Below are 21,670 nucleotides of genomic sequence, written 5' to 3'. Positions count from 1 at the left end.
ATGAGTTGGCTAACGAAGTGGCTAATGTTGAAGCTGCTATTGAAGTCGGGCGCAACACTTATGTTCTCTTCACCTAGGGACTGGTGCTGTTGCGTTGTCATCCTGGAGGAAGGTCAGTTAGCATGCGACTGGCTGACCTCTTTTTCACAGCCATCTCTTCTGTGTCGCTCCCAACTGGCATGCCGTCACTGACTTTCTGCCGTAACATTCCTCCCCCCAAAGCGATGGACCGTCATATATGGAGCATGACAATGGGGGAAGAGGCCCTGATGGACCAGAAGCTGTGGTTGCAGGGGACGTCAGACTTCCGGTCATACCCCGCCATACAGCCTTTGCTCTAGTGGAAATGCCACCCGGAAAATGCCCAGAAGGGTACACGTCTACCTCCTAAGGCCCATAGCAAGCAGTAGAAGGCTCCATCTTCACGGGGTTGTCCCTCGGTGTCGTGATGACACACTCTGGCAGCTACTGTGGCCAAGCTGTCCTTGGGATCCCTGAGTCTGGCGGAAGAGATACAGAAGGATCACTGTGCACATGCCAGTGGCGAATTTGAGTGTAATGTCAGTGCTGGAATCCATCTGGGCCTGAAATGAGATACATGCATGCGCCAAGTCGACAAAGGATCTTGCGTCATCCCCACCGTCTGCTGCTGCTAAAAACCCTGAAAAACACAATATCATGCGGTGTGAAACATTACTTGTGGCCTTCATTTGGCTCTGGATGCTGAGGAAGATGGAGCAGTGCCCGATGGCGGTGGCTGTGAAGCAGTTCTGCCGCCGAAGGTCCATCTCATGGATGTGAATGGTAGGAGGTGAGAAACAGTTGCAATGCTTGATTCAGGGTGTGTGCAGTGCGAAGTCTGGCCATCTGCTGCTTGAAGGTTCTGAAAAACATTCTGCTTTGCCGTTCCACTGTTTATAGAATGGTGCACTCATTAGACACTGTATGCCATTGTACTCACAGAGTCTTTCCAATTCATTTGACATGAACTGAAGGACATTGTCTGACACTATGACTTCAGGCAAACATTCAAAGCAAAAAATAGAGGACGACACCTGAACTGTGTGACTTGATGTTGTCAAGTTCATTGGCACTTCAAGAGGAAACTTGCCATAAGAGTCTACCACAATCAACCAACAAATGTTCCAAAATGTTCCTGCAAAGTCTACATGCACATGTTGCCATGGTAATTGCGACTTAGGCCAAGCAGAGAATTTTTGTGGCGGAGCAGACTCATTTTCCCCACATGTGTGACTCTGTGATGTCATCTGTCCTATTTGGGTGTCCATACTCTGTACAGTACAGTGGAAATGAAGTACGGCATTGTGGGCCGGGAGTCCCCCATTCGGGGAAGTTTAGCTGCCGAGGGCAAGTACTTATTGCATTGGACACCAAATTGGGTGACTTGTGCGTCGGAGATGGGGATGAAATGATGATGAGGACAACACAACCCCCAGTCCGTGAGTGGAGAAAATCTCCTGCCCCAGCTGGGAATCAAACCTAGGCCCCTTGGCATGGCATTCCACTGTGCTGACCACTCAGCTAACGGAGGTGGATGCCCATTACAGTGTCGACGTGCTAACTGTTTCGTACAAACAATCCCCCAGTGTCCTCGGTGACGTAACTGCAGCACTTCTTTTTGCAAAGCTTTGGGTATCAACACACGACTGTCCACTGTCATTTTGAACAAGAATCATACCATGCTGTATAGCGAGGCCATGCCAACGTGCAGAGTATCGGTGCATTTCAGAGTTCTTCACGCTATGCAGTGAGCAAGGCCAAGATGTGTGAACTTTTTTTAGCAAAATGTTCAAATCTGAATCAGCTTCCATAGCCTGTGTAATTTTCCTATAGTTCAGAGGAAATGATTGAAGCAATTCAGAATTGTGCGCATTGATGTGACAACAAGATGCAGCAGGAGTGTCAGAGTCTGTATCAGGGCCAATCGGAAGACATGAAAGTGCGTCCGCATTTCCATGTTGAGCTGACGATACACACTCTCGTTCTAAATATTGAGACAACAACAAAGCCCATCTTTGCAATCAGATGAAATAAGGACTGCAGTGGCTTTTGATCCATTACTAATTAGAATTTTCTGCCATACAAATAGTGGTGGAATTTGGTGACACCATACACAATAGCCAGTGCCTCTTTCTGTATTTGTGAATAGTTCCACTGAGCTTTAGACAACACTTTTGATGCGGAAGCAATAGGCCTGTATTTATCACCAATTCTGTGTAAAAGCACTGCACCAATTCCATGAGAGGAAGCCTCAACTCCCAATACAACTGGTTTGTCAGGATCAAAGTGAATTAAGCATCGATCACTGAGCAATCCATCTTTAAGTTTTTGAAAAGCTTCTTGGCACTCATCTGTCCAAACAAAGGGGACGTTCTTGTGACACAAGCGATGCAGTGGGACTGTGATTTGTGCAGGATTCGGTATGAACTGAATATAATAGTTCATTTTCCCTAAGACCGACTGCAATTCTGTGGCATTGCAAGGAACTGGCAGGTCACATATGGCTAACAAACGTGACTGAAAAGGATGTACACCTTGACTGTTTATTACATGACCAAGATTCTACAGCTCAGGTTTAAAAAAACTCACTCTTGTTCAATCTACACTTTAGTCCTGCTCAGATAACACACGAAACAAAGCTTGCAAATTTGCAATGTGTTCTTCAGGTGCACAACCTGCTACGACAATATCGTCCAAATAGTTTGAACAGTTTGGTACTTCAGCAGTCAGCTGTTCCAAATACCATTGGAAAATGGCGGGTGCGGAAGCACTACCAAAAGGGCAATACAAATATTTAAACAAGCCCAAATGAGTGTTCACAACACACATGGCTTGAGACTCTTCATCTAATGGAATTTGAAGATATGCTTCACGCAAATTAATTTTTGAAAAGTAACGACCAGTGCATAATCTATCCATGGGATCCTGTGGGTGTGGCAATGGATAAGTATCAACCACGGTTTGTGGGTTGACTGTAGACTGAAAGTCAGCACAGAGTCGAATGCAACCTGAAAGTTTGGGGAGCAAATCCATTGACTCGCTTGTATGGGTGCAATAGCTCTGCTATTTTGCAGTTCTTTAAGTTCAGCAGCCACTTTGTCCCAAAATGCAATGGTGACAGTTCTGGTGTGGCAAAATTTCAGCTGAGCATTGTCTTTCATAGTAATATGTGCAAAAAAATTGTTAGCCTTGCCTAAACCTTCAGAAAAAGAGTTCAGGGAATTCTTTCAGCTACACTGTCTTTGGCATTGAATGCAGTCGCTGACAACACATTGTCCTGAATTTGAAAGCCAAATTAATTGAGGCCAAGTATGTTCTCACAATTGCGTGATTCTAGCACAGTGATAGTTGCAGTTCGCATATGAGAGTGATACGCGGCAGGCAAAGTACATTTTCCGAGAACGAGAATGTCTTGTCCATTATAAGCCGTCATGTGCGTTCTAGTTCTGATTACATGAGCGTTGTTACTAGATTTTTGTGAGTGGGTAGAATTCTTCTGTTTGTTCCATTGCAAACATACAGATTGTACGTGACCTTTCTTGTCTCAAGCGTAACACTGTGCTTGTCTGAATGGGCAGTCTTGGCATTTGTGCCGGAATAGCACCGAGGGTATGACTTAATTCTGTTCACTGATGTAGCTTCCTGTTTAGAGAATTGTTTACACGGCTTGATGTGTGCGTGCTGTTGCTGCCTACTAGGATGGTCGTGAGCAAGGGGAGACTCAACTCAATAAATTGGTGGCTGTTCAAATTGATTGACCACTATGGCACGTGAATCATACTGATCTACAAGTTGCACTACATGATGAAATGATGGATCTGACTACTTCAGAATCTGTTCTTTAAGGTTGACATCACCTACATTGTACACGATTGCATCACTCAGCATAACATCTGAATATAAAGCACCACAAGCACATTTGAATTAGCATTTCCTTGTCATACTCTGCTAATCTGTTACCCACTGACAATAAGTTTGTTACAACTTTTTCTTGCAATAAAAGAATTGGTGCCTAGCTGCCACCACATTCACTTGTTGGTCATAATAGTTACTTAGACAACCGATAACCTGATCATAGGAAAGTTCACTCAGAGTGGCATTAGGGAGCAATTTCTGAATGAGGCGAAAGACTGCGCTTCCTACCGTTGACAAAAAGTAATGTAGTTTCACAGTACCTGATACTTTGTGAACAATGATGCGGGCTTCAAACTGTTGCAACCACTCGAGCCATTAGTTTTCTTTTTCATTAAAACTGACAAAAAGGTGGTATGGCACTCGAAGCTACAGTGGTTGCGTGTTGGTCAGTTGGGAACACTGCATTGGTCACTTGGTTTGCCAGTAACTGCTGTACCCTGTTTAGAGAGGTTGCAATCTCCTGCGTCTGAAACTGAAACACGTGTGTTAGCTGCGTTGCATCTATCGCTTGCTTCTGAGGTGGGAGAAATGGGTGGCTCATTTTGGAGTAGGCAAATGCAATAAACAGACAAGGCAAGAAAAAAAAATAAGCACACGAGCAAAGAAAATTAGTGCAACACCCACCTGAAAACACTAAATAGGAAAAACACTATAAGAGACACTGTTAAAACGTGTAAACACACCCCTGCAAAGAAAAGACAAGGTAGAATTAAGGCACCAGCAAAACACAAAATCCCATGACAAAACAAAACAGAGACAATCTGTGGAAGTTAGTGGCTCAGGGTTCAAAACCTTAACAGGTTGTCGCTATTTTCTGCATCCTATATCATCGGCACCATGTTATTCATACATCTTCGTTTGCATGTTGTTGTGTCTAGGAATCTTGCATACAGAGTTTGCTAGACAATCAATCAAATAACTCGTGTTAATGAGTTTTATTATAACAAGACAAATACAAATACTTACTTTTGATAGATGTGTCACAAGCAAAGGACGACATACAAAATAATCACTCTTCTTTAGAATAGACAAACCTAAGTCTGTGCTATGTAGAGATAGCTAATGAAGATGATACGATGTGTTGGCTAATGAAGTGGCTAACGTTGAAGCTGCTATCGAAGTGGGGTGCTACCAGTTGTGTGCGGCACTTATATGTCCTCTTCACCTAGGGGCTGCTGCTGTCGCGTTGTTGACCTGGAGGGAGGTTGTTGACCTGGAGGGAGGTTGTTGACCTGGAGGGAGGTCGGTCAGTGTGCGATTGGCTGGCCTCTTCTAACAACTGTCTCTTCTCTGTCGTTCCTGACTGGCGTGCCGGCACTGCCTTTATGCCGTAACACTTTTGGGTGTATTTTAAGCCAGAATATTAACAGAGAAGATCATCCTGTAGCCCACACATTAAAGACAGCTGGATGTAATGGAGAAGAACTTTGATGATATAGACTGAGATGCTGAGCCTCATTTATGGTGTCATGTATTTTAGATATTATCTTTACAGGAAAAACTTTCGAGTAGTGACTGACCACACTGGTCTGAAAGTGTTATTGGGACTGAAGGACCTGCCTAGCAGGCTGACAAGATGGTCTCTGTGACTTAGTGAATTTGACGACGAGAAAGTTCTCAAACTAGGAAAAAAACATGGGTGTTGCAGGCACGTTAAGCAGGAAGGCAGTGGTGCTGAAAATTCTGGGTCATGGTCTTGTGGAGTGGCAGGCAGCACAGAGTGCTGACAATGACTAAATAGTACAGGATGCAATCGCAGTTTAGTACATGTGACACACTGTTGTGCAAGGAAACAAGGCTAGGGCCTTGGCTAGTAGGACCAGCAAAGTTTAAAGCGAGATTTTAAAGGAAGCATAGGGTCATGTCTTATCTGATCGAGGAGGGGTAGATCAACAAACGAGAGAGTGGCCGAGAGATACTGGTAGAGCTCAGATGTGGATCAATATGTGGGGAAGTGCATACAGTGTGCACAGTGAGTGCCATCACAGAGGCTACTGGAAGGATCAAAACCATTTGAAATGCTTGGAATTGGTGTATTAGGACTGTTCAATCATATGGCAGCTGTAAACCGAGTCATTTTAACAGTAATAGAGCACTTTTCGTAGCACGCGGATTGCATTTCGTTGGCTGGATTGGGGCAGAGGCATTGCAGAACCAGCACCTGAAAGGAGGCAATAGCATGTGATGGTTACTGGCCATTGGTGGATGTTGAAGATGGTTGTTAAAACATGGGAAATTTTGAACAAGGTGAGCAGGGTGGAAGAAGCGTTCAGTGGACTTTGGCAAAATGCCAAGAGCATTGGGATACTCAAGGAAGTGTAAGAGGAATGTGGTAAACTGCATAGATGATATAGGCAGCTGCGAGTACAAAGGAGATAGGTAGTGGAAGCCACATACACAGTGGAAGAGAGCATGGTTGGATGCCAGGGGTAAAATTTTGATAACATTTTTTTAACAGCAGACAGGTGATGCCAAAGAATTAAATGAAGTTGTAGGAGCAGAAAGAGAGTTTGTAGATGGAAGTAAGTGGGCACAGAAGAGTGGCAAGCTACACAGATAGGAAATTTTGAGAGTGAAGAGCTTAACAACACAAGGCTATTACAGTAATTAGTGGGTAGATTAATGGATTATTCTAGGGCATTGGAGGACACAGTGAACTGGAATTCGGTAGTGCTAGAAGGATGGGTAGAAGTAATGGACAAGGGAGTTATTATGACAAGGTTATTAAAAGTATTAGCAGATAGTGTATGGGATGTACAAGATTTGGGAAATGCTGAGGAAGCAGAGGCTGTTGCACTCTGTTCAAAAGAGAACATGCAAATGATACCAAACAAAGGTTAGTAGACGTTAATGCATCTGTGAAAAGATCTGCGCGTGAAGCATTAACTACTTCCACCATCATACTATAGCAAAAGATATGGCAGAGAACCTGAGAAAGTACTGGTCCTATGTAAAATTGCAGAGTGACTCTAAGGCTTCCATCCAATCACTTGTTGGTGTGGCAGTCAAAGATAGCAAAACAAAAGCCAAAGTTTTAAATGTCATGTTTTACAAATCATTCGTGCAGGAGAATCGTTGAAACATACCGTAGTTTGACAATGAAACAAACTCCTGTTTGGATGACATAGTAATAAGCATCCCTGGCTCAAAGAAACAGCTGAAAGAGTTTGAAGATGAACCAGGTCCAGATGGACTCCTAATCCGGTTTTTCAAAGAGTACTTTACAGCCTTGGCCCTTCACCTAGCTTGCATTTATTGTGAATCTCTTGCCTAGTGCAAAGTCCTGAGTGACTGAAAGAAAGCACACATAACCCCTGTATATAAGAAAGGAAAAAGAATGTGAACCCACAAAATTACAGACCAATATCCTTAACATCAGTTTGCTGCAGAATCCTTGAACATATTCTCACTTCAAATGTTTTGAATTTTCTGGAGACCAAGAAGCTTATGTCCATGAATCAGCTTGGTTTTAGAAAGCACCACTTGTACAAAATTCAGCTTGCCCTTTTCTCACATGATATACTGTGAACTATGGATGAAGGACAGCAAGCAGATTCCATATTTCTAGATTTCCGGAAGGTGTTTGACACAGTGTCCCATTGCAGGCTGTTCAAGTACAAGTATATGGAATAAGTTCACAGATATTGGAGTGGCTCAAAGACTTCTTAAGCTGTCGAACCATGTATGTTTTCCTCAATGGTGAGTGTTCATCAGACACAAGGATATCATCAGCAGTATCCCAGGGAAGTGTGATAGGAGCACTATTATTCTATGTATACTTAAATGATTTGGTACACAGGGTAGGGAGCAATCTGTGGTTGTTTGCTGATGATGCTATTGTGTGCGGTATGGTGTCAAAAGTTGAGTGACTGTAGGAGGATACAAGATGACAGACAAAATTTCTAGTTGGTGTGATAATGGCAGCTGGCTCTAAATGTAGAAAAATGAAAGTCAGTGAAGATGAGCAGGAAAAACAAACCTGTAATCGGATACAGTATATAATCCCAGGAGGGATGGGGACATTATTTTCAAGAAACACTATTGAGAAAATTAAGAGAAGTGACATTTGAAGCTAACTGCAGAACGATTCTACTGCCTCCAACATACATTGCATGTAAGGACTACAAAGAGAAATTAGGCTCATGTGGAGGCATATAGCCAGTCGTTTTTCCCCCCTCTCTCTATTTGCAAGTTGAACAGGAAAAGAAATGACTAGTAGTGGTCTGGGGTACCCTCTGCCATGTGCCATCCTGTGTATCGCAGAGTGCCTATGTAGATGAAGATGTAGTGCAAGAAGCCCTAAATTATGCATTGCACAGACAACTGAGTGTTAATCTTTTGTCACATGAATGATACTTGTTAGGTCACAATGTGTCTGACCAGGGTAATACAAACCAGCCATACCATATGCACAGTAAAATTGTTCTTAGCCAGACGTAGGGGGACTAGAGTGTCTGAAAACCAGACTGCATTTCCAGCTAGCGGGGGTTTTTATTGGATTTACTCCACTTATTATGACATGGTGATAGTGGTGAATTGTTAAAAGCAGGTGAACTCACAGAGGCCAGATGGATTGAACTTAGGGGAAGCGGGTTATTAATCATTGGGACTACATAACAAGGCCAATCTTCCTTGTACCAGCCACAATTACAGGAATCAAGCAAGTGAATATCTCACACCCACAATTGTATTGACTGGATATACCTTTGGAATTATTGCCAGCATCAATATAACATTTAAAAATCAATCTCTAGAATCTGACTCAATACATTTCCTGGATCGATTCATTGGCACACAGAAAGGGTGTAGTTCAGCCAAGCAATTAACACAGTGTGTAAGAGCAGTTCAGAGGAGGATGATGACAACGACGCGTGACAATGATTTTGGGTGCTTCAATACAAAGTTCCACAGTGGCTTTAACTCTGTTGTGTGTAGCTTTATTCTTTTGTGGCAGGGAGCCGATCATTAGCATAAACGACCAGTAGTCTGGATTACAATAGACTGGATCCCTAGAGCATGACCGAGCGAGGTGGCACAGTGGTTAGCACACTGGACTCGCATTCGGGAGGACGATGGTTCAATCCTGTCTCCGGCCATCCTGATTTAGGTTTTCCGTGATTTCCCTAAATCGCTTCAGGCAAATGCCGGGATGGTTCCTTTGAAAGGGCACAACCGATTTCCTTCCCCATCCTTCCCTCACCCGAGCTTACGCTCTGTCTCTAATGACCTCGTTGTCGACGGAACGTTAAACACTAATCTCCTCCTCCTCCTCCTCCCCCTCCTCCTCCTCCCTAGAGCATGAGAGAGAGAGAGAGAGAGAGAGAGAGAGAGAGAGAGAGAGAGAGAGATTTTAATGTGAATGTGGAGTGTAGCATTGTAGTGTGAATGCAGAAAGGATGTAAATTTAGGATTAAGAGGAAAGGAAGCAATGAGGCAAGCTGTGAAAGTTAAACTGCGAGAAGTGCAAAACAGATGTGATAAATAGACTCGTAAGAAAGTAGCAATAAGCAGCATAGTAAGAAAGACTGGATGCAGTGGCTAACAAATGTAGACTCTCTGTATTTTGTATGAACATGTAGTATAATAAGGAACTGGATTTGAGGTTGACTCGAGAGATGGGTGCTTGTTCATAGAGGGGTGGGGGGAATGTAGCATACAAACCATATATATGAAGCTCTTTAATAGTTCAACAGGGTGCAATGTAGTGAGGCAGGTTAGCAAGTTTGACAGCTTTCTCAGCAGTACTACACAAACCCGTGCAGCAAGCGGCAAGGTCGATTTCCACACTAATAGTTGCAGTGGTGTTTTAGGCTAAGTGACTGGCAGAGTCATTTATGCATAACAAGCATGCTGCTGCTGTCTACAAGTACTTGGCAGTTTTGTAACAAAATTATTCTTAGTCACGCAGCCCTACCAGGATGATGAGTATGTGCCGGACGTGGTCTCCACATGGACTTGCCAGTAGAAGTCCCCAGTTCAAGGCCATGGCAGGGCAACAGTTCTATACTCTAACTCTCTCTCTGGACTTAGTACCATGGTGCAACTGGCCATCCCAAGTCAACACCAACAGCACAGCCAACTCCTGGCCAGGGGGCAGTGGGTCACTCCCTGTGCACATTAGCAGTCTTCTGCCTTCACAGATTGGGCATCTCATTGTGGTGGGCATCTACCACTGTGACGCAGCGGGGCATCGCTTGCGGCAGTAGCACATATGCCATCGTCGAATACGTGCTGCTGGCACAGAAACTGCGCAGCTGGTTTATGTAATGACACCCATAGTGTCACCTTTGTCGTTTGCACCATGTACACTTCCTGTCTGACTCCACTAGCACATGGCTGTACATGAAGGCCCGTGTTCCTGGTTTACTTTGCTTCTTGTAGGTGCTGTTATGACTGGTTTGAATCCATAGATTGAAGGTTGGTAGAACGGGATTTGAGCTACTTTTTGTTGGAGTTAGTAGTATAAGGTTCTTACTATTGCAAAAATCTTACGCGCAGCTGATGTTGAAGGTTCCTATAACAATTAGTCATTTCTGATGTTCATTGTGGTACTTTTGTACATTATCTGAAAGATGTTTCATTTATTTGTGGCCATTTTGCACAACTAGCACCTGATCTGGGGAGCAAAGCAGAGTCGCCTCGTATGTGTGATTTATGTAAGTTAGATTTTCCATGGGTACAATTTTGAGGGTTTGATTGGGTACATAAATCAAGATGTGGTTTATATTCAAGGTGATGGTTGCTGTTACGGTGTCTGGATATGTCTCATTGTGTTCCCTTGATTTACAACTCCTGACCTTTTAGTCCTGTTTGCTGTGTCCCACTTTGTTGACCTTGCTCATAACAAGTACAAATAATGACTGTTCAGTTTGCTACATAGCATAACCAGTTGAAGCCAAGTCTTCTAAAAATTCTGTTTTGTCTGTAATTATTTCTTTTTGCACTCTGTCACAGATTCTTGGAGGTGAAACAAGATAAACTCACATGACTTAGGAATGGAATGTATCTGTTTCGCAGGACAGATGGTGATTGGCATGGCGCAGCAGTGTAGTAATTCCTGCATGGATAGCAGAACATGGGACTGCCTCTTCAGTGCCACCAATAGCATTTCGTGCACTATTAACTATACAAATTCATTTTAAAACTTTCTATACCATGGGGTATGCATGAAGATTGTAACACTCAAATCTAAAGTAGTTACAAGTTAATGATATTTGAATTTCAATTTCCAAGTGGGAGCCCACTTGTGAACTGGTAATGGTGGTCATATGGTAGTATAGTGATTAAAATTTTTCCCTTACTGCTTTTAGTAATTCTAATGGTACAGGTAATTCTGTTTGGATTTTCCATAATCCTTCCAGGAATTGATCTGGTGGTAGTAGTATTGGTGTTAAATGCTCGTTAGTAGTGTGTAACAAGGCGTACTGTAGTTTTGTGGTCGTTATGCGTGCATCATTAATACTACTGGCAAGACTGTGGAGTAATTTTGCAATCATTAATTGAATGTCAGTGTTATCCAGATTATCCCTAAGTATGCCCAATTTGTGATTAGTTGTATGTGCTGCTGCCTGAATGTGGAACATTAGCATTGCAGCAAAGGCATGCAGCTGTCTTTTTTCCAGGCTGGTGAGCTAGGTAGTGTGCTAATCCACTGTTTTTTGGTTGCTGTTTACATCTGCCTATACTTGTAGTAATGCTACAGTGTTAAACATGGCTGTTACTCAGCAACTGTATACTAGTTTCAGCATAGGATTGTACATCGAACTGGTTGCACATAACTGGGTACATTGACATAGGTTTCGACACCTACTACGGGTGTCTTCATCAAAATGAAATTTTGTTAAATCCTATAAAATAATACATAAAAAATTAAGTATGACAAAAAACACATTAACCAAGATGACAATTTTCATGATATACAAAGGTTACTTACACAGAATTATATTCCTAAAAAGCAATGTTCAGAAATTAGAGCAGCTGTGCTCAAATTAGAAAGGAAATAAAATGTTCTAACCTTTGCTACATGTGCCCAGCTGGGAACAATATCAGACTGATCGGCCCAGTGGCTTACATTGCTGCTATGAAAACAGCCTATCAGGCGCAGAGAGTAACTTGTGCTCATTTGAAACATTGTAACAGAAATAACTGAAAAAAATGAGAGTTAATTTTAAAAACAAAATATAAAATATAGTGTAATATTATTGTAATACTTTATTAACCCAGAATGAAATTTTTCACTCTGCAGTGGAGTGTACACTGATATGAAACTTATTGCACGACTCACGATCTGTCCTCATAGCATTAATACCTCCAGTAGGGTAGGAGACGAGGTATTGGCGGAATTAATGCTGTGAGAATGGGTCATGAGTCGTGCTTGGGTAGCTAAAATGGTAGAGCACTTGCCCGCGAAAGGCAAATGTCCCAAGTTCGAGTCTCAGTCCGGCACACAGTTTTAATCTGCCAGGAAGTTTCATACTTTATTAATATTTTATGTTTCTGTATCAGCTATTCCAAAAACTATGTTCATAAATCGAGTGCCTGCATCTTGCCAGGCCTTTCATCACACTTGCTGAACTAGCTCCATAGTCTGACATAGCTGTGCTAGTGGTTGTACAACAGCTGACCACAGGAGCTGATACTCTTCCTGTGTGTCGTTGAACCTTGCCTGGTTATTTATCATGAGTTGTAATTTGCCAAATGTCTTCTAATCTTCAAATTTCACTCTCTAGTGCCCAAATATTGCAATCTAATCTTATGGTCCCTTGGTGATTTGACATTATCAGGTCCAGTTGTCTTGTGAACAATGCACCACCTGTTAGAGAACATACCCTGCATGAGCATAGTAGACTTGGTATGATGAAACTTCTCATGTTTCTTTTCCCTTTGATCCAGAGCCCTATGCTTGGTGCTGGAACTGATTCTTTTTGTCCTGTGTAGAACCATGTGCCCTAAAGGAAGGGGAAATCCTGTTGTTATTTTATTCTTGCTTGTGGCTTAAATGCCTGTTGGGATAACTGTAGAATTGTTTTGTTCCTCTTGCCTAAGTTCTCCCTTCCTTACCTTTTCCTAGATTCTCCCCTCCCCACTTCTGAAGACACTGCTGACAATGGAAACTTCACCTCTTAAATTCCCTTAAAAGGATGAATATTACTTATAGGAACAGTCATGTGGCAAGTTGAAAGTTGCAGTTTGATGTTAACAGATGACATCATTTCTGTGCACATGAAAGGGCTGCTGATAACATATCACATACTGTCTTATCTTTCCTTTCGGTACATATGAATTGGTGATCATAACCCATTGGCTAACATGATACTGCTTTCTTATTATGGATTCTGTCGTGTCGTTCCAGAACTTTGGTGTTCATCTTTTACACCTGCCACTAAGCAGTTTTGAACTTTTTAGAGAAATTTTATCACTGACTAAATATTAGTTCTTGGGGGAGGCTTACATAACTGAAAAGAGGAGGCACCTTGCGGCAGAAAACTACCTTGTAAGGGATAGACCTGTGCTTTTGTGGATATTCAAATTATATGCTTCTGTGACATATGCAAGCAGAGTGCCCAGTTATTGTTCTGTGATTTAACATTTTTGCAATCATATGATGAATCCTCTCTTTTCAACTGTTTGCTAGTGGATATAAAGAACGGTCTGAGCTTTTGTAATGTGCGGTAACCAACATAAGTGCTTCATTAAATTGGACATAAAATTTGTGCCTTGGTCAGTTATTATTGTTTCAGGCGTTTTGAATTTTAGTATCCAATGGTTCACCATTGCATGTGCTACTGTTTCTGCCTGCTCCTTGGGTAGGGCTCTCATAGAAGCGAAACATGAAAAATGATTGATTATTGTTAATACATAAATGGTACCTTCTGGTGTTTGCACTGATGGCCTGAGAATATCCATCCCAATAATTTGGAATGGTTTATCTTTCTACTGGTAAACATTGTGACATGATCCTATGGTGAATAAGCTTTGTCCATTGTACTCATTTTTGACGTAATGATAGACGTCTTGTCTGTGTGTTACCCACCAGTAATTTTGTGCTACTCTTGTGTTCTGGTGCATGTCGACCAGTGTGTCCTGCTAGAATCAAATCATGGGCCTGCATCGGTGCCTATGTCCTGACTCAAAATGCAATGTAAGGCAAAATTGCTGAAGTCATACAACAGTATAGACTGTTTCTGGTAATCTGGATAGGCAAGAACTGACTATACATTAGTAAATCTTTTAGTTTTAGGAATGCTGCTTCATTATCTAGTGAACAATGAAACTTTATTTCTTCCCTTAACAACTGTGTGAATGGTCTTACAATTTCAGTGCATTTTGGAATGAATTTTTGATAAAATTGGCAAGGCCTGGATATGATTGCAGACCCTGTATTGTAGTGGGTGTCAGAATTTTTTTTATGACATCAGTAAACCAACGATCAGTGTGGACCACATTTGGGCCTAAAATTTGGGCCAAGTAACGGACTTCTTGTAAAACAAAATGGCACTTTTCCAGGCTGAGGGTGAACCACAGTGCATGTAGAAGATGAAAAACTTTGTGTAAATGCACTATATGTGTCTGGATATCTTTGTAGAAGACAGGTATATCATCTAAATAGATCATGCTTTGCTTCAGTTTTAATTCTCACAAGACATCGTCTAATAGTCGCTGGAAAGCAGCTGGAGTGTTTTTCAGCAAAAAGGCATGTGATGATATTGATAATGACTAGATGGAGTTGAGAATGCTGTCTTTGAATGATCGTCAGGCACTATATGTAATTGGTGATGCCTACTTCACAGGTCCGTATGAAATACTGACACTGGCTCTGATTACCTAAGGTTTGTGTTATATTTGGCATTGGGTAGCTATTTGATACTGTTATCTGGTTTAAGCAACAGTATTTGCAACAGAACTGATAAGCTTTCCTGCTATCTAGTGATTTTTTGGGCACAGTGACAATGGATACTGACCATGGCCCACTGTGATCCTGTATTGAAGTTGTTGACTTATGGAGTCTGCAGGCTGTTCGTGTTGAGGAACTAGATACTGTTTCATATAAACAGGTGCTTCATATCCATTGGGAATGTGATACTGAGCTAGTGGTGTGGCAAGTGGTGGTTCAGGAGGATTAAACAACCCTGTGTATTCTTCTAAAAACCTTTTCTTACATCAGCCCAGAAGTTACCTTCCCCAACTTCAAAACTTATATCATTGGACTGAGTCTATGCATCCCCCACCTACACTGTTTAATGCCCAGTGTGGCAGATTAATTCTACTTTACTAAGTATACCATTACTTGCCACAACTGCCAGGATAGGACGTCCACCGTCTGACCATCTTCCGTGTCTCTGGAAATTTATGTTCTTACAACTTCGCTCAGAATGCTCTAAATATTTACATATCTGACACTACTGTTCTCTGCAGTTACGCTACATATGCCCTGCACAAGCTTATTACTCCAATTTACCAACCTGGCAGCTGTTTCCATATTTTCAAAGAATACGAAGACATCCTCCACTGATTTGTCTGAAAATGGGGTTACCATTGCAGTGCCTTTGGTGTCCCGGATAGGTGTACTTGGAAGTGAACATTCCGTTCTTTCCTCCCTTAGTTACCCCAGTTCTGCGTATAAGTGAAGTACTTGATTTATCAGATGCTGAAAAGCTTCCTGATCCAAAGCTTTCTTCTCCATATTGCCTACTTATTACAAGTACCAATACAGTATACATAAAATGAAATGAAAAGAAAGGATAGGGTAATAAATCATACAGGCCCAAAAAAACTTTAATCTCGGCTTGTATGGCCTTGTAGAATGTCTCTGCTGCAGAATATCCGTGGTTCTAGCTGCTGTATCCTGGTTGTCTGTCTTCATCTTAAAGCACAGCAATCCTTCTGACATGAGATATAAACAGGGTGACTAGGATTCTCTGTAAAGGAGGATAGGGTGTTCAGTTGAAGAAGGCTTGGTCATGTGTATAACAACTTGTGTATTGCAAGTTGTTTTTACAGTCATTGGCTTACGCCCCTTTATTCTCAGATTCCCGAGTCAGAGGCGGGGTAGCCAGCAACAGTTGCTGTGAGGACATCAAGCTGCATCATACTCCAGTGTCTAGAATATAGGGTTCCTCTGTTGGTGCCCTGGTGAGGATGGCTGGACTCTCATGTTATACTCCCAGGACAGTGGCAAAATGTGGGGCTGCCCAGCACCCATATCCTTCGGTGGCAGCCAGTAGTTTGTGTCCTGGCGATGATTAGAAGCATCTGTGTCATCACCACAGTGCTGACTAGCACAAGCTCAATGTTGCATAACTGCACAGGTGGTGAAATGCTGATGGGCCGGTTTGGACGAGCTTAAATGCTGATGCTGATTGCTGATTTATTGGGAATCATGGTGTTAGTGTGCATGCCGAATTATCTGAAATAAAAGCAGTGACCAGTTGTCATAACCACTAATGGATTAGGTGGCAGTTCTTCCTGATGACTGGCTCAGTTTTGCCACATGGAAGGTTGTGACATGGAAGAGGTTTTGCTCCACTCAGCATGAGGATCGCAAACTGATACCTGGCTGACTCCAGTATGGCCTGATTACCATCATGGCACTCCATTGCTGTTTCCAAGACCCAGTATAACTTTTTCCCTTTACAACTCTTTAATAAGAGGGAGGGAATTCCTGTCTGTAAAGCCTTTAATTTGTAAGGTCTTCAGCTTACTGGTGCAAAGCATTGCTTGTCACCGCAGATGTGATGTCCATGAGTGGCCAGACTATTTAGTAGATACTTCTTAACATGGAAGGAATGGCAGCTATCAGAGTGCAGGCACCATTGATGGTTAGTGGGCTTGATATGGGGAGAAGTTTGTATGGGGTCATTGGAAAGATGGAAATCAATGTCCAGGAAGGAGGCACATAGAACTGAGAAGGACCAAGAGAATCACATTGGAGGGAAGGTGTTAATTCTGTGGAGGAATGATGTTAAGATGTCCCAGCCTGGGTACAGATAATGATCCAGAGAAGAGGTTTGGGATTTTGAGTGACAGTGTAGATCTCCTGTAGATGGCCCATAAACAGGTTGGCATAGGAGGATGCCATGTAGGTGCCATGGATTTGTTTGTATATCTTCTCATGAAAGGAGCACCAGCTGTGTTTAAAGATATGGTTTTTGTAAGGAATGAAGTGGTGGTTGTGAAATTGATAGGATATTGGAAGAGGAAGTGTTTGGTTGTGGCAAGGCCAGAGACATGGAGATGTTGGTGTAGAGAGAGGTGCTTTCAACAGTGAGGAGCAGGGTTCCAGGTGGTAATGAGTTATGGATTGTTGAGAGTTGGTGAAGGAAGTAGTTTGTGTCTAATATGGGAAGCTTGGCTGTGGGCAGTGGGTGAGAAGTATTTGTCAACAAGAGCCAAGATTCTTTTAGTGGGAGCACAGTAACTAGCTGCAGTGAGAGCAATCAAAGATTGCTAGGTTGGTGGATTGTGGTAAGTATATAGAAAGTGGCTGTGGAGAGGGTAACTGGATAGACTTAGGGAGATGGTTTTGGTGAAGCCACTGTGGGGTGGACCTTGACGTAGCTATGACAGGGCTTGTCGGTTGAGTAGTCGGACAGTTGGCTGATGTCTTCTGTCAGGGGATCCCTATGATTTGTTGCAGGAATGGTGGGGCCTCTGTCTGTAGGGAAGATGATTAAATTGGTGTGTGTCTTGCATTGCCTTGCTTTGTAAATATCATGATTGGAGCAATGTGTGGAAGAAAAATTTGGAGATAAAATGAGATAATTTGCCACTAAAATAATGTCAAACTGTGATCTGGCAATTTGGTAGGTAATTGGATAGCATGCACTGCAGTCAAAGTGGTCTTGACTGGTGCTACAGGATGCTTCAAAAGTCCAGTGTGACCATACTGATTGGGGCTGGTAATGTGTGTGCACAAGACAGTTGAGAATAAAAATGTAGAGGCGCATAAGGATGGACAATAAGAGAGAGATAAAAGAGATGTAAAATATGAGACAGTAACAAAGGATGGACAGCGCAAAGTAAAGGAGAGAGAGGAGCCAAATCGTGATACAAATATGGCAATGGAAAGTCCTTGGTGGGATATAAATGATTTAAGGAGTAAAAGTAACAACTTTTTGAATAACTGAGGTACTGATTCATTGATGGGGATACAAACAAGACTGGCGAAGTTTCTAGTATTTGGATGAATCCTACTCCTTTTTGTTCAGATATTTTCGCACAAGAAATCACAGATATTGTAAAATTGTATTAAGTACAGAAAAAATTAAAACTAGATATTGTAAACTGGTGTTCAGTATGCAAAAATTGACAGCAATGGATTTCTTTAGTTGGCTATAACATGACAAATCTTGATTTTTACAGGTTACAAGCCAGATCCTTGTGCTGGTGATCCTTGCACGATGCGGGGTGAATGCATACCACTGGATGATAGTTACGAATGTCGCTGTAATGCCCGATATTCGGGAAACAACTGTGAACTGGACCTTGGTGAGCCACTATAAGGCGCTAATGGATTTGTTAAATGCGTTAGTTCAAATAGTCTATGCCCCTGTGATAATTTTAACTATTTATCCTGCATTTGTGAGGTTTTCTGACAGTTTTAAGACATAATTTGATAGACACATTCAGCTGAAAATGTGTAGCTCCAAGTAATTTAAAAATTATCATTATAACAGTATGTGTGGTTGAATAGAAACAAAGCATTAAGTTACGGAAACAGCTACAAGAAATTTAGACATTTTAAACTAATTTGAGAAAGTATGATAGTTTTTGTGTAAGATTTCATTTACCATTTCCTTTGCGACGGGTCAGGCTCTTATCGCGCAGTTTCCTTTCCCTGAAAGAAAATCCACCTACCTCGTTTCTTAGGTAGTTGCTGCACTCGCCTCTCCTGATAGCAGCTACTGGAAAAATTGCAGAAAAGCAGTGTTGAAGAAACTGCAATTTAATAGCCGCTCACCGGAGGCCGCGATACATGTTTGCTGAAATACAATCTATGAGCAATCTTCCTAAATAAATTGAGTTATTGGAATGGTAGTAATTGTTTACTCAAACGAGAACGCGAAGTTGGTAATTCTATTTAAGCTCTTTATTGTCTTTAAGCCTGATCATCAGCCCGCTAATCTACGTTTGAAGAAAGTTCAGTTCACAACCCTATCCACACTGAAACCCCGCCAGAATTAGCTTTCAAAGTTACGGAATTTACTTAACTGCAACACAGACGATTTTCTAACATACACGTTTGCAGTCGATGTTCAATAATAGTTCGTTTTTTAACGTTAATGCTCGCCATAAGCACTTAGTAAAAGTTTACGAAGTACCGCCACGCTTTTAATTATTAAAGTTACTCGCGTCTTTCGCGGAACGAAAAGTCACAACTCGCTCAAACTCACACTACGCGTTACTGGACTCTTCCAGTCTCAAATCGCACAGTACCGAACCGATGAAGCCGTTTTATGACTTCATTTTACACATTATTCGCGAGGACACATCAAGCATGTCTCTTCTCGATCACAGTTCCTTCGCGACTCTTCATCCACTCGCGACTCACTCTCCTAGTCTGCTAACCGTCCTCGCATCTCATTGGCTCACACATCACACAGCCAATCAGAATTAACTCTTTGGGTGCGCCTCGCGCCAAAATCTAGCACGCACCAGTCATGACTTCTGAATCATTTACGTCATGATTTCTTGTTACACAAAATTTACTGTATAATTTAACAAACCGAAAGGAAAACTAGACTTTACTTTATTTCCAGAAATTATTTAAATACTCGCGAACGTTCTGGCTGCTTGTACAATACCATACACTCTTGGACATCCGACATTCACTAAGATGGGGAACCACTGGCGACTCTGTTCCCACGGTTACATCGTCTGAACACTTGCGAGTTCCAACCTAGATTTTATACACTTGCAAAGAATGGCGAATGTCCCTCTTTCATTCACTCAGGCACACTCATTCACTCTCACCTACTCATATAAAATAACTGTTCACAAAAATTCAAACATTTATGGTTTTAACAAAGTTATAGGTGAATTTCTAAAAGTAAAATTCTCAAAATAAATACAAAAGCACGGAAGGTGATTTTGTTTCATAGTTGGATGGTCACTGAAGGTGATCTATACATAATGGTATTTATTTAGACTCGAAAATTGTAGAAATTTGCGTTTTCTGTAAGATTTTTCTAATTTCCAAAATATGCAGGTTTCAAAGCTCAAATTTGGATGACTTATTTTTATTCATAACAGAAACTAGTATATTAACTTTTAATTTCCTCAGGTTCCTCAGTTAGAAGTTATTAAAGATGAAAGTTCCACGTTATACACGCGGCTAGTTAGCGCACAGGTCTTACATTCTCACGGTACAGACATGCCATATGGTCGTGACGTCAGACGAACGGACACCGGTAATCTGCCCGCTACAGCACATATGCTAATCTGATGGCTACTTTACAGTCTATCTACATTTCACAGTAAATATTTGATAGAAAACTGTGCGCTCGCACTAGTTGCGACGCCACACCTTGATGAAACTGTACTGCAGTTTGTGTGTAGAGGCACACATATTTGTCAGGTGTAACAAGGTATGTGTAGAAGCAATTTCCAGTTGAATGATGACATATTTACCTCTGTTGGGGATCATCTGATGCATGTAACATATTATCTCCTTGACAACATTGTTTGATACCAGTACCAGTATCAGTTGCAAAGCGATTTAGAAAAGATTGCTGTATGGTGTGTCAGGTGGCAGTTGACGCTAAATAACGAAAAGTGTGAGATGATCCACACGAGTTCCAAAAGAAATCCGTTGGAATTCGATTACTCGATAAATAGTACAATTCTCAAGGCTGTCAATTCAACTAAGTACCTGGGTGTTAAAATTACGAACAACTTCAGTTGGAAGGACCACATAGATAATATTGTCGGGAAGGCGGGCCAAAGGTTGCGTTTCATTGGCAGGACACTTAGAAGATGCAACAAGTCCACTAAAGAGACAGCTTACACTACACTCGTTCGTCCTCTGTTAGAATATTGCTGCGCAGTGTGGGATCCTTACCAGGTGGGATTGACGGAGGACATCGAAAGGGTGCAAAAAAGGGCAGCTCGTTTTGTATTATCACGTTTCTGAATGCGAAAATATTTTGTTGAGCCCAACCTACATAGGTAGGAATGATCATCAAAATAAAATAAGAGAAATCAGAGCTCGAACAGAAAGTTTTAGGTGTTTGTTTTTCCCGCTCGCTGTTCGGGAGTGGAATGGTAGAGAGATAGTATGATTGTGGTTCGATGAACCCTCTGCCAAGCACTTAAATGTGAATTGCAGAGTAGTCATGTAGATGTAGATGTAGATGTAGATGATACGATAAACAAATCAGCAGGAGTGGGAGGAACATTCTTTTTACCATCAGTGACAATGGTTTCAGCCTTGACCAATTGTGGAGTCCAGCTCTTGCAGTGACATATAAGTATCTGAGAATTTTTGTAACGTCTGCACAAATTATAACCCTCAGTGTGTAAAATTGGACCATTTAAATTTCCATGCCACCCAGAAAAAATGTCTTGGGAGATATGAGCAAGATAATGCGACCTTCACTTGTAAATTACACCTGTGTGTTCTATAGCTTCAGTCAGCTGGCTGGCTTGGTAGATGGCTGGAAAGTATAGGCTGAAATATCAGTAGAAGAAAAAGTTTGTGGGTATACATGCTCAAACACTAATGCAGCAGTTAACC

The 21,670-nt window shown here is 41.8% G+C and overlaps 1 protein-coding gene across 1 annotated transcript in view; it reads left to right on the top strand.

The window, feature by feature from the left end:
- The window catches only part of LOC126297680 (protein crumbs), a 355,128-nt gene that overhangs the window by 111,078 nt on the left and 222,380 nt on the right, over window positions 1-21,670 (top strand). Inside the window, exon 4 of the mRNA XM_049988790.1 lies at window positions 18,298-18,423. Within this exon, the coding sequence (XP_049844747.1) occupies window positions 18,298-18,423 (126 nt within the window). The remainder of the gene's footprint in view (window positions 1-18,297; window positions 18,424-21,670) is intronic.

The sequence above is a fragment of the Schistocerca gregaria genome, chromosome X (assembly GCF_023897955.1).
Source record: "Schistocerca gregaria isolate iqSchGreg1 chromosome X, iqSchGreg1.2, whole genome shotgun sequence".
Classification (NCBI taxonomy): domain Eukaryota; kingdom Metazoa; phylum Arthropoda; class Insecta; order Orthoptera; family Acrididae; genus Schistocerca; species Schistocerca gregaria.
The sequence above is the reverse complement of the archived record's forward strand: the minus strand, read 5'-3'. Positions and strand labels throughout refer to the sequence as shown.